The sequence below is a fragment of the Perna viridis genome, chromosome 2 (assembly GCF_037379345.1).
Source record: "Perna viridis isolate PV_CMFRI_1.1 ecotype Kerala chromosome 2, ASM3737934v1, whole genome shotgun sequence".
NCBI lineage: Eukaryota > Metazoa > Mollusca > Bivalvia > Mytilida > Mytilidae > Perna > Perna viridis.
The window spans coordinates 40,676,786-40,704,777 of NC_142446.1; the positions used below are offsets into that span (position 1 = coordinate 40,676,786).

A 27,992-nucleotide genomic window follows, 5' to 3' on the forward strand; every position below is an offset into this window, starting at 1 on the left:
ATCATTAACATGTCTCAATTTTTAAAAAATTGTGCTATTTTGTATATTCAAAAATATTGATACACATTTTAACTTTTTAAATTCATAATCTCGTTTGGCTCGAGGTGAATTCCATCATGGAGGACTTTTGATTGTTGACATATGAGACGCAACATTTTTGGCTAATATATTTCAAAGTATGCGCTTGACATAAAAAAACTGAATTGCAAAATCACCGGCACAATTCTTTGAACGATTGGTGTAAGGTGTGTTCGTTGACTCGTATGGTAAGTCGATAAATTATCATTTCTTAACAGCTTTTTGGAAAACACATCAGGTGTTATGTATTGATTTTTTGAAAGGTGTGCAACAGAAATACAAAGATTTTGTTTTATTTTGTGCACATTTTCACATAATTTAAGAGACTCGTTGAGTTTTTGTGTTGATTCTCAGACTTCAAAGTTCCATTGTTATGTAATATTTGGAACATTACTTAGTCTTCCCACTGAAACCATTTTCATGTTGTGACTTGTAATTGTACACAGTCAGTACAATCAACATTTTCAAAATAAATAAGTAAAGGTGGATATAGTTTCTTTGAATTGAATTAAAGTAACATAAATAACTTATACATTTGTTAGTTTGACGAACATTTCTTTGAAGATTGTTTAAATTAAACCCTGTGTATACATGTAAAGGAGATAATCTTTATATTCAATCAGAGTACTACATGTAAGTGATGTTATTTATAACAATATTTTACTGGCATATCTATAGTATTGTAGTGAGTGTATATTGTAGTGGTTTGACTAGGTCTTCATTTTCTTTGATCTTTTCAAGTAAGTCTTTTTCCCCAGGGACATGGCAAACCTAAGTGATCGGTGGATGGACATCGCTGTAACTGCAGCTGCATCATCATCATCTGGGTTGGTTACTTCATCAGTGCTGTCTGATGCCACGATAACCGCCTGTGTTGTTTTTCAGGGGAAGCGGATGTCGCGAGAAATTGTTTTGGAAAAATGTATGCTAAACAAATAAAAATGTTAAGAAAACAACGTGTAGGCAAATCCAATATCGTAATTACAATACTAGTTTACGATACTAATTACAATATTGTACAAAATTTTGAAAAAAATCACAATACTGGTATACCAGTATTGTGATCGCCAAATACAGGAGATCCCTGAAATAAGGAGACATAAGCAGGAAATAAAAATTCTACTGAAGTACAAATTAAGCTTCAGAATTTTCTAAGGAAAGTGTTTTAGATGAATCCATTTTAGTAAAAATCAGGTTTTTATTAATATCAGCTATATAGATAGAAAGTGTTACATTTTACAGTTCTCTTTCAGTACCCTACATGCATTTGAAACAATTCCAGAATTGGTGATATTTCTCATTAAAAAATCTTACCAATTTTAGACTTTTAACAATAGTCTACATGTACTCTAACAAGCTCCTTAACAGTGCCTGTCATTCGAAATTTACTCTAGACGCTGCAGCCATCCCTTTCAGAAAATGCAAGAACCTTGCAAAGTAGCAAAATAATGTTTAACATGAATAATGTTTGAAAGGCCTGTCTGAAGCGGTTATTATGAGAGGATACGAACAACTGCATCTGGGTGGAGCTTGGTACTCTTTTTCATATCCCAGACTTTTGCTTCGTTTTTAAGATATAAAGTAAAAGGAAGCAATGTTTTACATTCTTGTGATCTGACAGACTAGTTTCCTGTTAATTTGGAGCAATGGACAACAGTACATGTAGGGCCACAATTTAAAAATTTTTTTTCCCTCGCTCCTACCGTGTCTAAAAAAAGCTGCCGAGTCAGATTTTCTTTTGGTGTTTTCAGAATTTTTTTTTTTTATTTCTGGCCAAAAAAAGATCGGAGATGTCCAACATGGGTCCTGGAAAAATAATTCTCGGAAATTTTCAGTTGTGTTTGTACTGTAAAGATAAAATCCATTTCTAAATGGAAGGTAAAATTGTCTTGTCATCGTCTGTAAAAATATGATATTTAGACACTGGTAAAGGTAAAAACGTGATGAATAACAAATTACATTCTTTTCACAAACAGGATAGTTGGAAGGACATTCTGGAGGACATAACTGCTGGAGATATACCATATATGATTGACAGCGACTGATGAAGTTATTCTCACCGTTTGTGATAAAAAAAAAGATTCAAGTGTGAACACTTTCGAGTCCGACTTTCTGGAGCCTATAAATGTTGTGTATCAATTTGACAAATCGTTAAAATTTGTTAACTTTACTATCATACGGAATGACGTAGAAAATCGTCAAGCAGAACTTTGAAGTTGAGGACCATAACAATAATAGCACCGATAAAAATAGAAATGCATTTGACACTTTGATGCAGAAACGGTTTTGTTCCAAAGACACTGTCAAGTTAAAAGAAAAAAAATGGTTTGTATTCAAATTCCTGACACAGAATCTGTTGTTAATAAGAGGAGTGGAAAAGCTCATGTTTCCTATAAATGGGCCTGTCCAACACTCCTTGTTCTCTGTCACTGCATTTCTTTGGAGTCATTTTTTTTTCAAATTTATCGGATATTGAATAATAATATTTTCTGTTTATAGTAGATAATGGCTACTCAGATGATGTATTCACCCATGCCTGACCCATCAGTGTCATACATGAACATGAATGGATACCCAGGTAGAAGTGCTCCAAAAGGAAATGGTAGAAGTTTTGCCTTTAGGAAAAGATATGAGAGAATTGATTGGAGAAAAATTTCATCTGTAGATTTGGATCACATATCAAGGACTCTGGACTTCAATGCCTTACAGGAAAATATTTTAAACATCACATTTTGCAACATAGAAGCAGAAATGGTATGTACATTTTAACATATTAGATGTTACAGTAATAAGAGGATTTACATATTTAGTTGTTGCTCAGTAAAGTCATGAAGACATTTGTAATTATGTACTAGTATGCATATTGAAATATAGTAAGAAATTAAAAAATCAATTAAAATGCATTTGACTTTTAGAATGTTAGGTACGAATGTAATGACCATATATACTAAATAAGAAATACACAATTTTAATTCAGCCCCAATAAATATTTTTGTTTCATAAACTTTGGTGTGAGTTCCGTTCAGTGCATTTGTTCTTTACAGTTTGTTTTGCTTTTATACAGGATCTCAGAATGATTGATCCAAACTTCGTGAAGCTTTTCAAGTTATCACAGCTTACGATAGAGTACTTGTTGGTATGTTTTATGGAAGTTAATTCAAAATAAAATGAAAGCAGTTATGTCAGAGTTAAAAATAGTAGCCTGCCCGCCAGCCCGCGACTGGCTATTTTTTGGCAGGGCTGGCTAATTTTAGCAAAAATTTATATAGCCATATAGTAAATATATTGAAAAATTGTATTCAGGACTGGCTAGAATTTGAATGAGTTTCCTATCCTGGTTATGTACATATAGACGATAAAAATTAGATGACAAATTTGTATACTATTGAAAAGTAAAATGGGGAAAGTTTTGATGTAAAAAAAGGGAAAGTGACAAGGAAATGAAAAGGAAAAAAAAACTCTTGTTTCATGAATTACAACACTCCAATACATACAAAGGATTTTCTTTTTTCTGTCAGAAGAAGTAAATAGTAAATATATGCATACCACAGGAAGAAAAATAATTTAATGCTTCTTATGTGAGTTGGGAACTACATGTTACATTTAAAGAAAACCAGTGGTTTTAATTTGACCTGTTTTCTTTCAAATTAGTTTTTACACTTTGTAATACATTTTTGCAGCATTCACAGGAGTATTTAACCGGTGTTGTTGGGTCTTTTGATGAGAAAATGAAAGCTGCACAAGAGGTAATGATTTTATTGTTTATCAGTGTTCATCTACAAGTCACAAACAGTTGTTTTTACAGATAAAAAATTCTTATGGTGCATATTAAATAATGTGAATCTATTGGCTAGAAAACCAGAAAACATGGGACATTCACATAAGAAATTTTATGATGTTATGATATTTGCATTTATTCCCAGGTCGGACTTGGATATTAATAACAGTTTTTGTCAGTTAACTATATTGGTATTTGTACCGGTATAAATCTCCAGAACTTCTCAGATATATATGTGTTCTCTTCAACTGAAATTCATTACATTAAAGAAATTTAAAATACATTTGTGACTGTATGCCAAGTTTTTTGCTTTGCAGGAAATTGCTAAAACAAAAGAAGAACTAGAAAAAGAGAAGAAAGAATTGACGGAAGTGAAAAAAGAAAGTCATAAAAGAAAAAAACTGTTGATAGCTCAACAACATATGATTCATGCAGGATCAGGAAGTTATAATAAGGTGTGGTTATACTACTGGTGGATAAAATCTGTTCTGTCTTAAAAGTTCTTGTATTCTTGTTGAATAACAGCAGTTTTGAAGATCCTGAGGTCACCAGAAGATCACCAGTATTACAGTCAGATGTGACAAGATTCGTCACAGTCTTAATAATCTACATGTACACTATTCCTTCTATTTGCAACATATTTTTTTTTGCCATATCATAGACTTGGAAATTTCAGGAAGTCCTGTTAAAGACAGTTTCATAATGACTTGATTTTTTTAAATACTGCATTTTCTAATAAGAACCTTTATTTTCTGCTATGAGTCACCTTATATTTATAATTGGCATAACTTAATATAAATTCTTTTCAGGTATGAAAACTTTGTTGTATAGTGTAAGCATGTGGCTATAGACTTACTGACCTTTTCTAACCCTATGACTTTTTTGTTTGAAATTATTAATAAATGTATGTTTTATTTCTATTTGCAGTGTCCATTTTGCTCCAAAGCATTTCTCAATAGCACATTTTTACAGTCACACATTACAAGACGACATTCTGAATATTCAGGAAAGGCAACATCTATAGCAGCATCAGCTGAGGAAAAGCAAGTGATATCAGACTCACCTGTCCTTAAAGAACTGCAGGCAAGACTAGAGGCTACAGAAGCTCAACTACAACAAGAAAGATTAACTGTATGTTATAGGGGGATTTTTATACTAACAAAGTTGAGGCATAAGGGTTTTGGTCCTAGTGTCTGTCTTCTTGTTTTTTTTTCTCACTTTTTTACATGTTTGTTTAGATCATAATGTCTTTCTGTTAGTAGCTTTTATATTGAAACATCACACAAATTTACATCATAATAATGATTTAATGAAATATTACAAATTAGGACATCAGTTTCCGGGCTGTACAATTAAACCTTAGAGTAGATATTGATATATCTGTACATGAACTTTAGTACTACAATTTCATGTTTGATGGCACATTGAAATATGCAGCTAATTGATCACACACCTTCAGTTATGGATTTCATAGGGCTCTATACATTTTTTCACTGACATTTTTTGCTGTAGCTTGGACCATATCATTTGTTTGGATATAAGGGATCACTCAATATCAACAAGACACTCCACTTGAAATGTTAAGTTTAAGATTAAGTGTAATTTTTTCCCCACTGATCTCCAAACCCCAAAGTAATGCTTAAATGTCTTTTATAACACCAAAATAATCCTTGAAACAGGCACTGGGTTTGCATCTAAAATGATTCTTTTGAGTATTTATTCTATTTTGTGCATCTTTTTGTGAAGCATCCCAAAGATTTTAAAGTCTTTGCTGCATTTCAATCTGAGTAATTAATATGTAACTGATATTTTTGCATGACATCCAAGTATTTGTTGAAATTTAGTGTCTGTCCAGTGCAACTTGTTCATCTAACTTTGAGGTATTGGGCCAATTGAATATTAATCAAGGGAGATAATTCAATTCCTTCTATTCTAATTTTAGAAATCAGAAACAGTAAAGAAGACAGATACATCAATCACACAAAGAATTATAGCTACAGATAGTAACAGAACTGAAGAACATAAGGTAAAGAGAGTTAAAATTATGGTGAAGTAATAAAGAAATATTTCTTTGCAAATTATTGTTGTTTTGTTAAACAATGTGCCAAATATGGAACAATGCTGTTTTGATTTGTCATTAAGTTAGTTATATTTAATTGTACCACTCAGTTTTTAAGTAAAACAATTATAAAATATAAACAACAATTATGAAATTTTTACACTTTTCAACTTTTATTCATATTACTGTTTTATTTTTTTACTGTGTGTGGATTTGTTAAATATGAATGCAATAATTAGCAAAAAATATGATTTAATGGTACGTAAGTCAGTACATAAATCTTCATGAAAAATGTACTCTCATCAATTGTAGCAAGAGCTAGAGAGAATGAAAGATCAGTTTATGCATGAGATTAGAGAGCTGAATGAAAGACTGCATGCATCTGAACTTGCCAAAGAACAGTTTGAACATAAACAATCTGGTCGGTCTTTCCTGGGAGATTTCCAGGACGATGAAGTGGAAAGAGAAAATATGAGAGAGCAGAGAGAACAACTTGCCATGATGAAGGAAAAACTTCAAGATAGGGTCAGTATAAAATTGATAAGTAGAGCTTCAACTTTGAAAGGCCTAGAAGTAATCCACTTTTCAGGACCTATTGCATTGGAGTGATAATTTCCAAAAAATACAACAAAATGTTTGAAAGGGTTCAAAAATAAAAATTTAAAGTGTCATTTGTCAAAAATCAGTTGTTCATACACCAAATTACAATTTCAGTCATTTTACTCATAATATCATTAAAAGGCCAATTGAAGTAGCCGAAAAAGCTCTGTAATGAAAGTTTTAAACAGATATATTTTCTGATGTCGTACTTAACCGCAAAGTATTTTTGAAGTCCTAAGAAATTATGAATAAGAAGTAAATAAGGTACAAATGCCATAAATTATAATATCTTTCTTTGAAAATAAGTATCTATTTCTATGTGTTTTGTATTATGTACAAAACGCTTTTTGTAAAGTTTTTTTTATGTTACTGGATACAAGTACTTAATTTATAGCTATGATTCTTTGAAATAATCTTTTAACTTTTTCTACAGATTAATTCGATGGAGAATAAAATGGACAAAAAATTTGGTAAAAAAGAAAGAAATTATCAAAGACAGATTCAAGATTTGACAAAGCAACATGCTGAAGATTTACGCAAGGTAAAATTTGGAAGTACATGATACTAGAAAGGATATTAAACTTATCTAAACATTTTTTCTCTGTCATTCAACAATGGCTTTCAGTACATTTCTGTCCATAGTTTTTTTTTATCATTCCAAATAAAAGTATTAAGTCCTACATTGTTTAGGATGGACTTAACAAATCATTTGTTAAGTCCATCCTAAACAATGTAGGACTTAATACTTTTATTTGGAATAAAGTTATTCTGGGATGCAGTGCAAACATTACCTTATATATGATAGATGATAATTTTCTATTGTCAGTCAGTAAACTATTCCAATATAAAATAAGTCTGCTTTTAATTATTATTTCCATAGGAAATCTGCCTAGTTCACCATAGATCATGTAATCTGGAGTGCTATTGCTAACCTTTAAAATGTTTTTACAAAACTGAAGGTGTAATTTCTCAAGACTATCTGTATTTTCAAATAGGAAGTTTTCTTTTTATGTCCTTATCAACAAAGGTGTAAATTGGAATCAAAATTAGTTTTTTCCTATTAAGATGAAGTCATGTCATCTTGTAGTTAAATGTGCTTAAACATTATTACATTTAGTAAAGGAAATAAATTCTGAAAATCAGTGTATTGTTGAAAAAATTCCCTTCTTTCAGTTAAATGATGCACTACAGAAAACAACAAATGCTTTAGCTGCCAGTAAAGCTCCCGTTAATAGAAGACAACAGGAAGAAAATGAAGAATTACTTAGGGTAAGTATTTAAGAAGAATAAGAAGTAAATGAGGGCACCTACTTCAGCAGTGTTCTTGTGAATTTGAAATTACACAGTGTTATCTCAACACTAGCTAAGTATAGGTATTTAGGTTTTTCCAGAAAAAAAATATCTGTGTCTCACAGTGTCTAAAGTGCATTTCAACTTAAATTGATTTCAGATGGCTTAATGCTAAAAAGTACTAAAAAGTGCACTTCTGTTATAACTTCAGGGAAATTTTCTATTATCTGATTTAATACAATAGGGGTAAACTAAAAATTTCCTGAAAACTTACATTTTAAAAGTATTTTTTCATTTAAATTAGGGCTCATATTATAGCTCCAAAAGAGGTATGACTAACCACTGACTGATTCAATGCTCTCCTATCATTTCTATTTTAAGAGGTTACATTACGTAGGTCCTATCATATCTTTATATTTTTCTTTTATATCTTGTTTTTTCCTTGTAAAAGTTATTGCCCTTGAAAGATGAATTTTTACAGTTTTCAGCCAATATCTTGAAAACTATAATAGATAGAAAGAAACTTTCTATCACTGAAATGATCCTTATGATAGTCCTACCAATGTCTTCTTGGGTCAAAATTGTTGGACAACTCCTTATTAAATTTATTGCCCTTGAAAGACTGACTTTAACCAGGTGAGTGATTCAGGCTCCTGGGAGCCTCTTGTTCTTGTATATCTTGTTTTTTTTTAGAGCACTAGAGAAACTGAGAAAATGTTAAGGGAAAGTCAAGAAACAATTGAAGATATGATAAAACAAGAGGTATGAGAATTGTTCTTTTTTATGTTAAAACATATGACAAAGAATGAAGGAGGCAGATGTAAAAATTATCTTTAATATCATCTTAACTATTACAGCTGGGTAATTGGTTTGCAAGTGTTACAAATGTTATTTTATCATTCTTATAAGATTTTGTAAGCAGATCTTATGCACAAAAAAAAAATAAAACATGTGCTTTTATATGGCTTATAACACATATCGTTCATGTTGGTCCTAAATGTTGAAAAACTGCAGTAAAAATGAAAGGTAGGTGATTTTTTTTTAAATTCTAAAGTGTCTTGAATTTGTAATGTACCTACTACATGTATATCTGGTATGAATTGAAAGTGTCTACAAGTTACATTCAAGATATTATTTTCATAAATTCCTTCTTACAGTATCTTGTGTTGAATAAATCTTGGTTTTTGTTATTTCCATATTAACATAGTTGAAATGACAACCTTATAGACTATACTCGGCGTCACATAAATAACATACTGTTAAGCAAGTCATTTAAGACAATTTAAACGACGGTAGGTGTCAATAAAGTCGTAGAAAATATTTTTATTCAAATTTTAACAGTATGTTATTTATTTGACGCCGAGTATAAACCAAAGGGAGGTACATGTATAATAATCTAACTTTCAATCACTTTAATATATGATATCAGTAGATTGAAACCATTAATTTACAAATTATGCTTAGTTGATTAAAATAACCCCTTTTAGAAACTTAAAGAGTTGAATAAGTCTTTTATTATCATTACTGTTTTTTTTCCTATGATTATAGGACTGAAAACTAGGTTTAAATGACTTCTTTCTGTATTTTTTTACAATGAATTTCAATTTGATCTTGTAGCAAGCAGCCATGGCAGCCTCTGCAGCAGCTGGTTCCCCAACCAGGATAATGACTATGGAGCCCAGTGATGATGAGGAAACAGGTGAAATTCTGTTATAATTTGAAACAAGATTCAAAGCAATCATATCAATTTTTTTTGTAAATATTGTACTTTAAAATCTCAGATAAATTTATTTTTAGTAGACCTATTTTCTATTTTTGTACAGAAAAAATAATGTTAAAACATTTATTAACCATTTGCTTGGCATCACAATGGGGTAATGTTATACAAAAAATCTTAACTTAAGGGCTGCTATTATTTTATGATAATAATACAAAATTTAAAATTAATAAATTTTTATTTTGAATAAGTTTTACACTGTCTTAGCATTATATGTATTATTTAAAATATAACTATTTTTTAGAACTTGGAACAGGTACAGGAACTGGAAGTTTTGGTACAGGGAGACAATCCATGCTAAGTACTATGGGGTATGTAGATTTTCTCAAATTTGTACTATTCTGACATGAAGAGCTGGACAAAAGCCTCACAGACGAAGGATATTTTACAATGTGACATGCTTCTAAGTCTTGCGAATTTATGCATTATTTTCTTAATTTGCATGTTCAGCATTTTATACTTGTCATACTTTTTATTGTTTTTATATAATGTGTTTTATAGTAGTTTTTCTGCGCTGTTTTTTTTTTTACTTTCATCATCTTTTGCTTTGTAATTTTATAGCCTATTTTAATTGATTCATATTTCATTTGATAGTTTCATTCCATATTCATGTTTTCTTGTTAATAAAGCCTCATCATTAATTCATTTCAAACAAGTGACTACATAAATTCATTTCTATCTTTATTAACACAATTCATTATACTGTAAGTCATTTTATTTTCATGAGCCATTTATTTCACTTATTTCACATGGAAGAAAAACATCTTTTATAAAAATTGAATCAAGTAAGATGCTTAATTATGAAATGCGTGTTTTAGGGAGTATTAGTCGCAAAATTAAATTGACACACTGAAATTTTTGAAAATTAATTGGCTTGCAGCAGTTCATTCCTTTTCTTACTGAATATTTTGTTAATAAGTTTTTGACAGATTTCCCCATGCTTTCCAAGTTTTTGAAAGTCATGGTTTTAGACTGTCATATAGAAATGAATCTGGGACAGAGTATAACCATCACTGGAAAAGCTTGTGGTTCATACAGCTTTCACATTCAGTTGATGTAATTACTTTTCCTACAGTTCATTTGTGTACAACTCAGATACTGCTTATTCTAAGTTTGTGGCAGAAAAAAAATGTTGATTTCTGTTTTTTACTTAGGAGATCTACTTTTGTGGTGTGTCAAGTTTCATTAAATATCCCAATTCAACTATTTCTTAGATATATTCTCAATTAAGAAACAGACCAATCAGATTGCTCAAAACTTAAAATTTGAGAAAAACATAAGAGATTTGAGGATAATTTTAATTTGTGATTTTCTATTTAAGTAAATCATGGTCTATGAAAATGAAATGCCATTCCATATGAAATTGAGATACCGTCATTTAGTAGTGGTGATTCATGCTGACGAAAAATACTCTCCAAATTTGTTTTTCGATCTTCATACACCATATATATATGTAACTTAAGTCCGTTTCATACACAGACATTTATACCCCACTTAAAACAACCAAATCAAGAACAATAAATCATTGCTGATTTACATGTAGGAGGCAGACCTAAGGTAAGGAACACAACTCTTAAATCATTTGTATGCAGTATGTTCCATCAGTCTCATGTAAATGTCAAAGTAACTTGGATTTATTTCATTCTGTTTCAAATGAAAGCTTGATAGGTTTTGGTGAAATTTAATGATACAAACATATCACTGATTTCAAGAGTTATGTCCCTTACCATACGTCTACCTCCTTAATTAACATCTATATACTTTTCATCTCAATAGTGTAACTACTGAATAAAAAAAATCTGAGACTTGTTATGCATTCTATAACTGTTTCTGAATAAGAAATAAAAGTGAATCTGGTGAGTTTTTGACATGCATTATATTTATAAAGACTGCTACTTAAATATTGCTCCATCCTCATGTTTTTTTCTTTTTACACAAAAATTATAACTTGTGTAAGAGATTTTGAGAAAAACTTGTGGATTGAAATATTCTTTCTCAAATATAAACACAAGTGAGTATGTTTTCAGAGAAACTGAAGTACAGACGGTACAACCATTTTCTCAGAGCTCTAGTGAGGGGTCTGAAACTTCAGAAACCTCTTCTACCTCTGGGAGTACTGGTGAAACCTCATCTGAATATACAATTGTTCATTTAATTGATCGTTCAAGGTAAATTGTAGATGTTGGGGAAAGATCAAGCAGTGGTGCTGCACTGCAATTTCAGCATTGATCAGTCATTTCATTATTTGTTTCATTGTCATAAAGTTACAAACATTTGTATTGTTCAAAATATCATATTTTTAATACTATTTTCAAATTATTATTTTTTTTTTTTTTTTTTTTTTTTTTTTTTTTTCCCCCATGAGTATGAAATTCTGTAACCTGTATAAGATCATTTAAAAGATCTGGAAAGGAGTATTAAAAAAAAATTTTTTTTATACCATCAGCTTTTGTTTGAAATTTGTAATTAATATTTTTATTATTTAAATTGTTATTAAGATGTTCAACTGATAGCAGTATTACAATGAGGTACAATTCCTCTCCAGCAATGATTCCCTTCCTTCATTTCAAATTTTGCAGCACTTAAAGTATTCCTGTGAGCTAATACATACTGACCAGTTGATTTTCTAATTCATTTTCTTTAATTAGTAGCTATTTTTTAGTAACACAATTTTTTTATAACTATTAATTAATTTGCTTGCGTTAACATCTAAAATTTAATTCTGAAGTTAAAGAAGTGATTTTGTGCATAACTTATGTGATTAATTTTGGGGAATATAATTATTAATAAAAATATTCAAGCACCAACGTGTTGTGAAATATTGATAACTTTATTTCTGTTAGTGACACGTTGTGGTTTTGAAATTAAGATCTTTTCCCCAGCTCTGCATCCTGTAATGTTACCAAATTTTCCACCCTATTTATATCATGTGGCATATCATATGACTCACTACCCTATCACTTCACATTGAAACATTTCATTTTTTCATGAATATATTGTGTTTTCCATACATCATATTGAATGTGTCTTCCATCCTTTCATAATTTGATTTCCAAAACACTGTCATGAAATGATGTAGTTTTTCACCAGTATTATAATTTGCTGTTTATGAATATTTATCAGTACTTCTCTGAAGTTGTATTTTGAACTCACTTATTGGCAAATGGCATATTGTGACTGTGTACTTACATGTGTTTTTTCTCATATATTTAGGTAAAGGGATTATATAGTCAATAATCTATGTATTACACATTCAAATTGCATATTTTTGCACTTTACTATTTATATCTACTTTACAGGTTGGAATTTTTTTTTTGTTACTTAGGAAACATTGTGTTATATAAATTACTCCCAAAAAATGAAGCTAATGATATTTGTACAATTGGCTTTTCATGAAGTGAAGACATTTGAATACTATTCAGCACAAAAATGTTTTGACTTTTTATACTTTGATTTTATTGCTTACTATTAAAATCATATAATACAAACATTCAGTAAAAATGAACAGTTTGTGTTTTCTTTAACAGTGTCATTATCATTTCAATATACTAAAACTCAAACCCCACAAGTAGTCAATGCTACATGAGTCAAAATATTTTGTTTTAACATATTATTCTAGTTCAAAAATTATTATACCCAATTTTAAAACACCAATGTCATGAAAGATCCCTGAACACTTATATCAATGAATTATAGCTAATTTAGATTCTCATCTAATGCCTGGTCTTACCCTTTGTAATATTCATAGTTTTCTAGATGTCCTAAACTCCTTATGAAAACCTTTTTTTTTTTAAATTTAACTACCATTACGTGCTTGATAAAAGTGTGCAAAACTCTGACAACATTACATGGATTTCATCTAAAGTTTTTTGTTCAAAGGGAACATCTACTAATACCATATTATTATTGACTATAAACAGGACATACAGAAGTGGGGAGATAACTCTGAAAACACAACAGTTCTTGGAAGAGTTGAGGAAGAATCCTACACTGAAGATTATGAGAGATGAATTGGTACAGCTGCTACAAGATCAGTTAGAAAAGATTGGTGTTCCTCCAGTAAGTTATTTAGTTTTTATATGCCTGTCAAAATTTTGACAGGACGTGTTATGGTATTCAAATGTCTGGCGTCCATCTGTCCGTCATAAACATGTCAAATCATTACTCGAGAACAACTTATCCAAATTTCTTGAAACTTAAGAGAGTTGTTTTATATTATGGTTGAATGGTTTATATACTTTTTGGTGAAAATCAGATTGAAACTTTTTGAATTACTGGACTTTGTAATTAAAATGAGGGGGTGTTTTTTTTTTCATATGTCGTGCCGTATCTCAAAAACTGATTATGAATATTGCTTAAACCTTTACACACTTGTCAGTTACAGTATATTAATCTTCAGATCTGTATACTTTTTGGTGATGATTCAATATTTTATTTTCAAGTTCCTGAATTTTTTGTTAAAAAGCGACATGTTTTTTTTCTTATGTTGCATGTAACTTGAGGACAACTTATCCATATTTCTTTGAAACTTCATATGGTTATTTGTTATGAACGTCAAATGGTCTGTATACTTTTTAGTTAAAATAAGATGAAAACTTTTCAAGTTACAGGACTTCGTAACTAAAACAGGGAATGAATTATGATTATTTTTCATGTCACAACATAACTCGGGAACAACTACTCCAAATTTCTTGAAACTAAACAAGGTTATTTGTTATGATGGTCAAACAGTCTGTGAAGTTTTTGGTGAAAATCAGATTCAACTTGTTAAGTTATGGGACATAATAACTGAACTAGTGGTTTTTTTTTCACATGTCACGCCATATCTCAAAAACTAGATATGATTATTGCATAAAACTTAACACACTTGTTAGTTATATTAATCTGAAGATCTGTCTACTTTTATGTGATGACTCTTTATTTTATGTCTTTCGTTATTGAATTTTTTATTGAGTTTTCTTGTATAAAATATTTTTTTTCACTGAAACACTGAAACAGGTCATAACAATTTTTGTTTCTCTCTTTTATCAACTTTCTGTTTTATGGAACTTTGAAATTTTCAATTTACATGTATGTATTGACACGCAAAATTTTCAGCCCCTTGTTATTCCAAAACATTTATTATGCTTTTAGGTTTTTGAATTATCAGAATACTATATGTCGCTGGTCTATCACTGTAACTCCCTTATTATTTCTGAACACTACACAAAAATATAGTCCATATGTAATTCCTTTTATATAATTAATACCTCTTTTATAACCAGTAAATATGTTTCTTGCAATTATTCAGCTCAATAATATTCTATTATTTCTGCAAATAGAATTGAGATCTTCATATCAATTGAATATTTGAGGGACTCCTTTTAGGCCTTGAAAGATATTAAGTAATAAATTTGCATTTAGAAAATTTAGTTCTTGTAGTAATGTGTCAAGAAGCATGTTCCACTTAACACACTTATCAGTCAAATTCTCCATCCTTTTCATTAATAGTTTACCATTAATGAACAGGAAGTGTAGAGCAGTGATTTTAACCAAGTAAAATTGGTGGGAAAAATCAAATTGATGAAAGTGTCAAGGTCTTTGGAAATCTTATTTTCGTCAAGGAAGAAATTATTTTCTTAAGCTGAAATTGGTTTTTTTTTAGTACATTGTATAATAAATAATCTGTTACTATAGTTTTTTTAATGTTAATGCAAATTAAATTTTGGACAGTTTTAAAAATTTAGGAAAAAGTTGAAATGGAACAAAATTTGTGTTTATGTGTGAAGTTTGATCAAAAGTATAGATTGACATTCAGTTTATATGTATTAGGGAAAACAGTTCTTGATATGAAATATGAAAAGTACAAATGTATGATCACAATTTTATTTTACATCATGTAAACTTCAAAATTTTGTTCATGCTACAATGTTCACAAGAATCAAAAACCTCCAGTGCTGACAGCACATTGATTTCACAAGACAATGGGCGTTACATGTACTCGTGCAGCTGTTTATTATGATTCTGATGTAAATCTGTTCCTTTTGAAATTCTGTATTGAACACTTTTTACAAAGTAGGCTTATCTTTAACCGTTTTGGAGTTAAAGGGATACAAAATTGGGCCATAGCCCCAAAAAATCACCTTTTTTAGCTCACCTGGCTGAAGGCCATGTGAGCTATTGCCATCACTTGGCGTCCTTTTTTGTCCGTCGTCATCGTTGACTATTTTTCAAAACTCTTCTCCTCTGAAACTACTTGACCAATTGGAACCAAACTCGGTATGAATGTTCCTTGGGGTATCCTTCATAGAATTTATTTGGGGATCTTTGATCCGTCGAAAAACATGGCTGCCATTACTAAAAATAGAACATTGGGGTCAGACAGCAGTTTTTTCGCATATATCTCCAAAACAGTTAGGTTTAGCCAAATTCTGACATGAGGATAAAAGTGTTCAGCATGATGAGATCTATCTTCGGTCAAATTTTCATTTTAATCTGTTCAGCCATGTTGGAGTTATTGCCCTTTTTCGAGGTTTTTTTTTTTTTTGCTATTTTTAATGTTATTTCTTTCAAAAATTTTCTCCTCTGACACTACTAAACCAATTGGAACCAAACTTGGTATGAACGTTCCTTGGGATATCATGCATAGAACTGATGGGGGGTTTTTTGATCCGTCAAAAAACATGGCACTGTTACTAAAAATAGAACATAGGGGTCAGACAGTAGTTTTTCACTTATATCTCCAAAACCGTTAGGTTTAGCCAAATTCTTTCAGTAGATGAAATGATCCTTATTTTTAGGACTACAAAAGTCTGAAGGCATAAAATTTGTCAGATGCCTTCTTATAAGAGTTATTGCCCTTAACAGGAGAAAATGATGGTTTTTTTTACAGTTTTCGGCCAATGTCTTGATACTTTGATACTGTGATAGATTTAGACTTTCATTTATTGAAATGATCCGTATGATAAGTCCTATCAAAGTTTTCTTGAGTCAAAATTGTTGGACAACTTCTAGTTTAATTTATTGCCCTTTTATTGCCAAAATTCAACCAGGTGAGCAATTCAGGCTCCTTTGTGCCTCTTGTTTTTTAATTTTGTCCAATTTCTAAAATGGTTTTATTGGATTCCTTACATAAATCCCTGCCTGTGTTTTATAATCAGATTTCAGATATCTCTTGTGGTTTTTGAGTTAAAAAGGGTTAAAGGGGCCACACCCCAAATAATCTACCTTTTAAAAATTTTTGGTCAAATTTTGAAAAAAAAAGAAGAATTTGTTGGGTATAAAGTTCTAAAACAATTTCTACGAAGTATTATTTTTTGTCCCTATAGATGCAGAAATGCTAGTCCTCTGTTATTTTATTATTATTAAAATTAACTTTATTATTATTACTATGTATTTACCTTTTTTTTTTAATGTATTCGAAAAAAGAAATAAATTGACTTTCTTTCATGACGGCTTGAAGCAGTCCTGCATCCATCTTAAACTTTAGCTGAATTGTAGATCTGGATAGTGTTAGTTTGCTCAAAGTCTATCTTGTATCTGTCTTTTTTTTAGGAAATCATGCTTCAATGTCGCTTTCATATCATTTATTGCATGTGGCATAAGTACTTACAAAATAAGAAGCATGGTTTTCAGTGAACTTGTTTTAGATATTAATTTTTGTTTGATTTCAGGGAACTCCAGGTCTTCCAGATGATATTCTTCGAAATAAGCTGCAAATACTTTTATCTAGAAGACAGTCAACAGTAAAGGTAGACAATTTCACTGACATTTGTATCAACTTGTAGTAATTTTTTTGTAGGATAATGCTGTTTATATTACCAAAAAATACAAATATTAATTACACAGTATTTTTTTAATGTCAAACTTTTGACAATACTTGTGTTAATTTTTATCTTTTGTAAATGAATAATTTGAACAAATAGTTTCCAAATAGAAACAAAATCAGCTCAAAATATCAAACATTTCAAAATTATGTACTTAAAAACATTGTATATTGTTACATGTAAATGATAACTATTGCTTGTTTACCAAAGTTGTTATTGTTACAGAAATATGGAGTATTTTCTGACTTCCGAAGACAGTATGATGCAGCTTCAGAAGAACAGGCCAGGGAGAAGTTACGACAAATGAAGAGGTCGCCTCCTCCAGGTATAACTTCATTATCTAGTTTTTATGGAAATTGAACCATTATCTTTACTGTTGACTGCATTTAAATTTTCCATCTTTTTTTTTTAAACAAGGGTTAACCAAAATCAAAATACAGATGTAATGCTCACAATTACAGCATCAGTGGTCTGGTAGTAGCATGCATGCCTTAAGTGTGGGAGGTTGTGGATTCTACTCCTGACAGAGTCTTTACCAATTGGTTGTCATTTCTTCTCTGCCAAGCACAAGACACATTCATGAAAGAGATATACTGATGACTAGTTGACTGGTAGTCAAAATAATGTTGGGTGACATGTCTACCTACAGTCTATTTCTTATGTAAACTATACATTAAAAATACAGCTTACCATACCATATTAGCCCGAAGTAAGGTCTGTAAAACTAGTCCTAAAATTCATGAATTTACCTGCCATAGGACTTAGAACTAACATTGGATCAATCAAACCAAGCCCACTATTCAAAGGACAAAGATGAAGCCAGGAAAATGGTGACATAAGTTTAAGCATACAAAAACCTTTTCTTTGGTTGAAAAATTTCAATTGTTTGTATTGTCCCTTTAAAAGCTCCTAGAAGCCAAATGCCACCTAAACCAAACCCAGGATCTTCCATGCCACCAAGGTCACAACCGCAACAGCATGGAGGAGTTGCAGCAATGTTTTCCACTTCACCAGCAAGAACCCCTGGATCCTCACCACAGAGGCCTCCAGCAGCAGGTTATCAGACCCCTCCCAGACCTACCCCTAGTCAACAAGCCCCAAGACCAGCCCCCAGGGCTGCAAGTCCTCAGAAAACTGGACAGTCTGGGTTAGTATTAATATCCTATGTATCAAGATGGTCTTTATCTGGCAAATTCCAGTGACATAATGTAAAGTATAGAAAAGCTCTTTGAGTGAATAGTCTGCGAAAAAATTGGGCATTAGGTTATGTTATGTAGGCAAAAGATGAATAATTTAAGTATTGTTTTCAATCGCTGGTTAGATTATGTGATACGAACAACTTTGGGTCAGTTTATGCTGAATAAACTGCAAAGCAGTTTATGTTGCAGCATAAACTGACCCAAAGTTGTTTACATCCCATGATCTAACCAATAGTTGAAAACAATTTTTGTATTTGATTCAAAAACACCAGAAGACAAAAATAAAATCACAAAATATGGTTTTTATGATATGCAATCAAATTTTTTTTAACACAGATCAATACTGTAAACTGTCAAATTGATTGCACCATTTTTTAATTTATGTTACATGCATGTATTGGGACACGCCATAGTTATGGGGTATGGTTAAAACACCAAGTTATGTTATACAAAATGGACAATGTTGCTTGATAACTCTGAATTATTCAGAATTTCACTGAATGACTTATGTTAATATCAGGACTTCTGCATGAAAAAAAAATGCAAAACTAAACACAATAAGTCCTTTTTGTATGAAATTCATGTTTTAGAGTGTGACAGTTGCAAAATTAAATTGCATCAATATAAGATTTACATAAATAACTATCCGTGGAAGTAAACTGGTTTACAGTTTTTGATCTGTTTTTAATGATTACTGGGTTTTACAGGTCCAGTATAGATTGGACCAGTACACAATGGGATTCAGATGATGACGATGATGATGAAACTGAGAGTAATCAACAAGCTTTCCAGCAAGTCCGCCATGTTCCATCTAGTCCTGCTCGACAGCAACAACCTCCACAGCAGTCACAAAGTCAACCAGTTGCAGCACCAAGGTCACAGGTCATCATGTCAAAACCACTTGGTAAAGATGATGACGATGATTGGGATGACTCAGACATAAGGTAATAATAAAATCGCACAATCATGGAAAGTAAAAACATGCCAATTGTGTTTTGTTATATGGCAGTTAATCCTCATACAAAAGCAGTTACTTTCTCTCTAAAAAATAAGGCAACTTTGTTTAAGAACAATTTTGCCATCTGGTAAGAAAATAGTACCTTTTGGCATATGACATATTTCCAGGGCCACAGAAACTTCAAAAAGCCTGTCAATGTATTTTTAAAACATAGCCCATATTCGTAATATAAATGGTTTTTACATATTTTAGTGAACTAGATGCAAAGTATAACACAGCACCTGTTCGAACACAACCTCAACAGCAAAGGTTTGGAATGTCAACATCACCACCAAAAGGTCAAAAGGTCGCTGAACTGTCCAGAACAATTGAAAATCAATTATCAGTAAGTCCTAAGTAGCAATCAATGTTACAGAAATTCAATAAATTTTCCAAATGCTCAAATGTACAATGTTAAGTTAAGAATTTTAATGTCTTTATGATTTTGTTGTATATGCTTATAAAAGATTGTTTGAAAAAAGATTCACCTAGTGTATGTATATGTTTTTTTGATAAAAAATAGGTTTATTTGTATATTATTAAAATTTGAGTTGGGATTAATTAATTGAGCTAATTAAATACATTTTTTTAGTAAACATTTTTGAGGCAGCCTTATTTTGCAACTTGACCTTTTCTTTAGGCAATTGTAGTTAACTCAGAATTCTGTAAAAAAACTTAAATTAATATAATGTTTACAATATGTTTGGGTGTTTATATTTACATAAAGATATTTGGTTTCTCCTTCTCTTACAGAGACGAAATGATGGAAAGAAGATTGCTGGTGCTGTAAATGTCATGGGCCCAGCCAGTCCTCCTAAGTCTAAAAAACAGTCAGATGTTCTGGTTTGTAACATGTCTTTTTCTTTTTGTTTTTTTTATACTGTTGAGAATTTTTTTTTCTTAATTAAAATATTTCAGGTCATTTAAAGATTCTAGTGGTTATGTTGACAGGTTAGTCAATTGATTTTGGTGAATTTATCTTTTATGTTTGTATTAGTGTCAGTTGCATGATTTGAACACACTAGAAAAAGGAAAGATTTTTCTAAATTTCTTATGAAAGTGTATTACATTTACCGAATAAAAAATCTGGTGGTATGCAATTTGTATTTAGCTACGTAATATGGTATATGATACAGGTTTAGCTGTGGTATATGGGGTATGTGATACAGGTTTAGCTATGCAATATGGGGTATGTGATACAGGTTTAGCTGTGGTATATGGAGTATATGATACAGGTTTAGCTGTGGTATATGGGGTATGTGATACAGGTTTAGCTGTGGTATATGGGGTATGTGATACAGGTTTAGCTGTGGTATATGGGGTATGTGATACAGGTTTAGCTGTGGTATATGGGGTATGTGATACAGGTTTAGCTATGCAATATGGGGTATGTGATACAGGTTTAGCTATGCAATATGGGGTATGTGATACAGGTTTAGCTGTGGTATATGGGGTATGTGATACAGGTTTAGCTGTGGTATATGGGGTATGTGATACAGGTTTAGCTGTGGTATATGGGGTATATGATACAGGTTTAGCTGTGGTATATGGGGTATATGATACAGGTTTAGCTGTGGTATATGGGGTATGTGATACAGGTTTAGCTGTGGTATATGGGGTATGTGATACAGGTTTAGCTGTGGTATATGGGGTATGTGATACAGGTTTAGCTACACCATGTGTTTTGCCATGTGATATGTGGTAATCAGTACAAGGTAGATAATACTTACCAATTTCAGGAATCGTTATCAAATTTACAAATTCCTTGTATTTACAATTAGATATATGATACATAATGTTATTTTTTTTCAATAATACACATTACATGTTTATTATGATTACTTCTATGTATGTATTTTAGGATGATTTTTCTGACAGTGATTGGGATGTGTCACCAGTAGAAGATGAATCACCACATAAAAAACAACAGAATGGTGCTAGGTATGTTCAGAAACTATTATATGTTTCTTGATTCTTAAAGTATCTTTAATATTGTTGTTAGTTTATAATATGGATATTGAACATTCACACCAAGAGGTCTAAAGGTTGCTGAAATATCCAGAAACATTTGAAAATCAGTTTTGTTTTAGTTGCTTTTTTTTTAGATTTTAAGATTTTTCTGCAAAGATTTTTAAAGGTTTGAAATTATTTTTTGTGTAACTTTCTTTGAAACTTTGCTATTTATCACACTGAGAACCTCAAACACCATGAATTAAAGAATCCACGAACTTACGTTTCCTCCCCAATCCACGAAATTTGGTATCCATGAATTAAAATACCTCCACAGTATATGTTCTAGGTTTACAAAGATTGTTATATGTCTTTAAATGGTGGGTTAAACATAGAATAAAATACAAACAGTTTGGATTTTTATTCCAACATTTTAAGTGTTTTTTTTAATATATACCTTTGTTTTGTTTTCCAACAGGAAACCAGTAGCCTCAGTAAGAGGGAGTCATGCTACAGATACATCTAATACGTATGGTACCAGTGTCTGGGGATCTTCATCCAAAGGTATGGGTTAACTTTTATTCTTAATTTAAAGGAGAACTTATTGGTTTTCACTTTCTGGTTGAATGAAAATTGTAAATTCAGAATTAAAAGTAGGATACTCAAAGGCCATAACTAGTATTCATAAGCATTTCTTTCATAATACATGTATAGGCATTTCGAAAACTAATTTCAGACATCATTTTATAATTTCTGATACTTGTATTTTTTATTAAAACAACATTTAATAAATATGAAATACTTAAGGGATTTCAAATATTTAATGGCATTTTGTCCTATCATGCTTTGTACTGAAAGGGAATAATCTTTATCTTAAGAATTAATTGGTTATCTTTCATATTGTGTTCTATTATAGGTGGCAGTACTGTTCCACCAGCAGGAAGTAAAGAAAGAACATCATTTGTCAGTGTAACTGATGTCAGCTCAGATGAAGAGCTCATGAGGGATATAGAAAACATATGAACAAAGTTGATTGAAGTAAATGAATTTGTATGAATGAAAAGCTGTGTGGTATGAAAATTTGTTGTAAATATAAAAAGATACAAATAATGCTGAAATACTGAACAAGATCTGATTGCTTGTTAGATGTTATCTTACTAAGACTATGTCAAGTTTGCTTCAATTATATTTGAAGAAAATATAGCTTAACAATTTTTTTTTTCAGTTTTATAAATATCACAAACTGTTGTCTGATTTTAAAGTTCAAGTTGAGTACAAGAAAGTATTAAAGTCAAAACAATTATTTGGTTAAACATTTAGATAGGTGTTTTTAGTTAATTCAATTGTTTTTTATGGAATTTTTACAATTAGAATCTCAACTGAGAGTTGATAGTTAAAAGATTTTGGGAAAACTCCGTCCATGCAGTTTTTACATATCAAGATTGTTTTCTTACATTTTTTATTACAGTTGATTTGTGCTAGAAATATGTGATAAAAATGTTGTGTTTATATTGTTGAAAATCATTTGAAACAGTTAATGTGTTTTTGTAAAGTTTACTTAATTCAATCTAGTTTGTATAAATTTGTGTAGTTTCTGTTTTGGAGATGTCATCTTCTATTTTGACCAAAAAAAATACTGATTTGTGTATTGCATGACTAATCTGCCTTCAAAATATAAACAAGTACACATGCACATATCAGAGTAAAAAACTGATGCTCAAAACCATATTTCAAATGATATTTCATTATATTGTGCTATTTTTAGGAAATGTTGCATTTACATTAATATTTTAATGACTTCCTAATACTTGACACTCATATATATATATAATTGTTATTAGTTATAAATAGTTGTAAATATTAATATTTTAGTGAACTCTGTGATATATACAATCCATCCATGCTTTATGTTATGCAGATAAAAATTGGCCTTGTTGACCATTTTGTCCAAGCCAATTTAAGCCTATTAATTTATGGTAGGGTTTTTTTTTTTACCTATTTGTCCTCGTCTATGTTTGAGATTCACACTTTACTTAAGCTATATTTATTCTGTTAAAAAAATCGTCCAAATCTTTGATATTGAGTTTCTATGCTGCATTTTTTGCACTTAATTTAACAATTTACTCATTCAATCTGTTTTTTTTGTTTTATGCCGTATTAAACCATATTTTTAGATGTTCCGAGATAATAATTAGTGTTGCACTTTTGGCTTGTTGAAAAGTTTCAGTTGTGCATGATATGTGTCTCTTGTTCATAAGCATTCCAAAATAAAAGTGCTAACTATCTTAACTTTGTTTTTATAGATTATATGTAGATCAACATATAAATATCAAAGCTTACTATCAAACAGAGGCATTCGTTTCATTGAAAATGTTCCAGTTCTAAATTATTTTTTTCTCACATGCCTAACTGTAAAGGTGGAAATTTTTCATTTGGAGATAATTTTTGCTACATTCACTGTACTTGTTAAAATTGTTTAAGAAGTGAAGACATCTGATTATAAAATTTACACCCAAGAGAAATATTTGACTAAGCAAAACCTGAAATTTCTAGTATTATAATGAAAGTTGCTTGCATAATGTCTACAAAACTATAAAAGTGCTTTTGGGTCAAGTTGTTTTGTTGTATATTTCTCTCAAATGTATTGGTTTTTTAATTCTTAAATCATGTGTTTCTTAGAAGATATTAAACTTATGATATTCAACACGCAGGTTGTATGTTGTAAGAAATTCATATGTTTTTTTGTTTTTTTTATTTTTTTTTTTCAGAAATAAGTATTAGGGATATTTAATATTCTTGGAGATGATTGACTCACTTAAAAATGGTTTTAATCTTTTATAGGTACGTAAAACAAAGATGACATAGAAGAATTAATTTTTTTTTTTTTCAATTTCAACTTATTTGAGAGTTTTTACTACAATAGTACTATAATGCAGGAAAAAGTATCAGTAAAGAAAAAGATTCATTTATACAAGTTTAAACCATAAATTTCATAAAAATCATCCAGTTTTAAGTTTTTTGATACTTAAAAGAATTGAATTAAAATATTAGGATTATGGTTGCATACAGAGGTGACATATTTATGCACATTAGTGAGTTGCATTCTTGTTTCTTATAGCCTTACAACTTACATTGTTGTTATTTTACAGTTTATATTGCATGTTGCATGGAATTAGTTGTAAATATCTGTATAGAAAATTGTACATTACATTATTTATATTAAACTATTTACAAGAATTTTTTTCTTAATTTCATTATGAGCAAAATATATGCTAGAATTTTGGAATAGTTTAACATTGGCATTACAAATCCTCTCAAGCTAGTATCCTTAACTTTCCATATTTAAAAAATAATAGCAATGAACTGACACTGTTTAAGTGTCAGTCTCTGTAAGAATCAGGCAGTGGGTGAAACATGGTATGAAAAAATCCACCATTTTGAAACTGTAATTTGACTATTTGCATGACCAGAATCAAGGAAAAGAATCAAGATTTTCCATATCTTGTTGGTGCATTCATTTATAATTTCATTGAAATGCACTGAAAATGAACATTTGAAGGGCAGATAACTCTGTTAAAATCATCATTTTTCAAACATTCTAATGAAAAATTTCTGAGCAAATCCAGTGATTCAGCGATCAAATAATGGTCTTTTCAAATAGAGAAAGCACCCATAGTGATATAATACTGTCAGATTAGTTGGATTTTCACATGCATGTTTCTGATTTTTCCCATTTTGCCTGATTCTTACAAACACTTACACTTAATTACAAATCTGAGTATGCTTCATTGAGAAGACATATGTCCTGCTGTTCAACAACTTAACAACTTTTTGATATTTTGGACAGTCTTAAATTTGAATGGCTTTCAATCATGATAATTTTATTTACCCACTAGAGTTATTGGGTTACCAGGAAATACCATGTATTTTATAGGAGTACATTTTTCATTTCATTTTGGTTTATGCACACATAAAGTTGAAATAAATGAATTTGATAATACATCTTATAAAAACAATATTAAAAACCAAAGAATATACTATTACTGACCTTGCTTGATTTTTAGGGTTTCAAGAATTTTGAAGTAATTAAAAAAAAACATTTTATGTGTATTTATGCTTATGTCATGTATTATGGATTAATAGTAGAAGTTCAAGTTTAAAGATCTTCCACAGATTTCAGACTAGGTAGACTATTCTAGGATATATACCTCTGAATTTGTCTTTCTTGTTGTTAATGTGATCAAATATGTTTTAGCCTATACATTTATAATTTACCTTTTTATTGGCACTTCCGTATTTTTGCTTTTCTTTAAATTGCTACATTTAAACATTTTTTATTAGTTTATCAGCAGATATAATTATTTTCTTGGAAAACTAACTTTGAAACCACTCGAATGTACTAATGCAAACTTAATTTTCTACAGAGACATGTTTGAAAGCGTGGTCTGGTAGGTGATGGTCCTACTACATTTTTTTTCTTCAAAAAATGGAAAGAAGGATAGTTTGATTAACATCTTGTCTGATAAAAAAAGTATTGATGGTAATGTTTATGATTCTTAGTATTCGAATGGTAAAACACATTTATAGCTCTATTTTTCCGACGCAGTCTGTATAGTTTCGCTTTTTACCCTTTGACCTTAAGGACGCTCTTCTATGGAAACGCAAGTCACCTGATAGCAATTCTGTTTCCCGATTGGCCAAATATTGATAACCTAGTGACGTTCATACAAACTGAATAGAAAATTTGAAATTGCGTGCCATGTGTTATTTTCTTGAAAGAAATCAATGATTTATAAATATTTTCTATAACTCCTTAAAGAAATGTAGAAACTAAGAAGTAAAATTTTAATGCGTCGGCTATCTTTTTTTGTAATGATAGTACCTGTTTTTATTAAGAAGCCGGGTATCAAAATATTAAAATGAATAATTGATAAAACAGCAGTTATACTTAATAACTATCCCGGTGTTGTATATGTTATAATTATAAAACTAAAACGTGTAGTAATCAACTTGTACCAATATGTTAACCCTTTTAAAGCACTTACGTTTTTTGTAATATCCGGAATGAATTGATGACTATCAAGAAAGACTGCACTCAAAGCCATGAACACAATACGTACTCATGAGTTCAATTAGTTCGTCAATGTAAAAATTGCTCTCAGGAGAACTCAATGATTATGTTCTGTTTTCCTATTAGGTCCTATGAAGTGTACCATGCTCAGCATTAATAAGCTTCATCAAAGCTTTTTGAGTCAATAGTTCATTTGTTGACCATAAAAAAACCACTGTTTTTTGATATTAAAAAATATAAACCTGCCAAATAATTCGAATGAAATATCTCAGTCTTAAGTGTTAAATAATACATTAAAATACTAGTACATGTACACTGATATTCACGTTCAAATTATAAGCTTTTGTGAAAAGGTTAACTTTGTATAGTACTTATTTATGCGTAGCATCATATTATAATATTTACTTCAACCATCTAGCGTCTATTTTCTCTGTTAAAACTTATTTACAAATGTATCTTTCATCCTATACAAGACAGAATTATACCATTTGGAACGCTTGTCTCGTATTATATGTTAATAAATATGTAATTTCATAATGGCCCTCTTATAGGTTTGAGGTCTGTGATATTGGTCGAGGCGGTCGTGTTGGTCCCGAGGCATCGCCGAGGGCCAATACGGCTGTCGGGGCCAATATGATTGACCCCTTTTGTATAAAACGGAATATTTTTTGTGTTTCTGCAGCTTTTATCCCTGGTGATCAATGTTCCTGAAATAAAACAATTCTGAAAGAACATTTTAGATATGCAATTGTGCAATTGAAATTATATTCTGTTCTTTTGTTTCAGGCATTACAATAGGGTTGCCAGGTGTAATAAATTTTTGGTTTGCATATCATAGTTATGTTGGATTCCTTTTTGTTTTGTTTTCTATGTGCACATCCTTTGATTCTAGTTTGTCTGGTTTATGTTACATAATGTATGTTTTTATATTTGGTCTGAAGCTCTTTAGAGCTTGTGATTGTATTTGAATGATATGACAAATCAAAATCAAGTTTCCTTACCTTATTCTAAGTTTTTTATTTGTTTGGTTAATTACATGTTTAGGTACATATGCATATATAATCTAGCAGGATAATGAAGTAATAATTTCTAATTCAAAATGGCAGTGTCAAATGATCGGAAGTTACGATGCCGTATTGGCCCCGTATAAATGCCCGGTTTGAATTCATATCAATTGGTCAGTTTTAGACATATTTTAACGTATTTTGGGTAGTTGGTTAATAATTCTATATACTGATCGATTTTCTCATTTTATTCCAGAGTTCTATTTAATGCTTTCACTTGGTCTATACTCATTGTAGCACCGAGTTTTTACCTTTCAGTGTTAATAATCTGAACAAATCTTTCGCTGTACCTGCTTTTAGTGATGTTTAGGGGCCAGCTGCAGC

At 30.5% G+C, this 27,992-nt stretch overlaps 1 protein-coding gene across 3 annotated transcripts; it reads left to right on the plus strand.

Moving 5' to 3' along the window:
* The first annotated feature begins 101 nt into the window (after nt 1–101).
* LOC148625056 (uncharacterized) lies at nt 102–24,770 on the plus strand. Of its 3 annotated transcripts, XM_088568267.1 has the most exons (24): nt 126–266; nt 837–905; nt 2,578–2,832; nt 3,143–3,214; nt 3,759–3,824; nt 4,174–4,311; nt 4,784–4,987; nt 5,799–5,882; nt 6,228–6,440; nt 6,949–7,056; nt 7,689–7,784; nt 8,499–8,567; nt 9,423–9,504; nt 9,827–9,893; nt 13,503–13,641; nt 17,235–17,312; nt 17,613–17,712; nt 18,294–18,534; nt 19,294–19,530; nt 19,797–19,929; nt 20,337–20,426; nt 21,445–21,524; nt 22,012–22,097; nt 22,450–24,770. In XM_088568267.1, the coding sequence occupies exons 3-24, from the start codon at nt 2,584–2,586 to the stop codon at nt 22,554–22,556; spliced, it is 2,739 nt and encodes a 912-aa protein (XP_088424393.1). In that variant the 5' UTR covers nt 126–266; nt 837–905; nt 2,578–2,583; the 3' UTR covers nt 22,557–24,770. The 3 variants fall into 3 exon arrangements, with proteins under 3 accessions (XP_088424392.1, XP_088424391.1, XP_088424393.1); XM_088568266.1 differs by lacking the exon at nt 837–905 and having other exon boundaries at nt 102–266; XM_088568265.1 differs by lacking the exon at nt 837–905 and having other exon boundaries at nt 125–266; nt 2,581–2,832.
* The last annotated feature ends 3,222 nt before the right edge of the window (nt 24,771–27,992 follow it).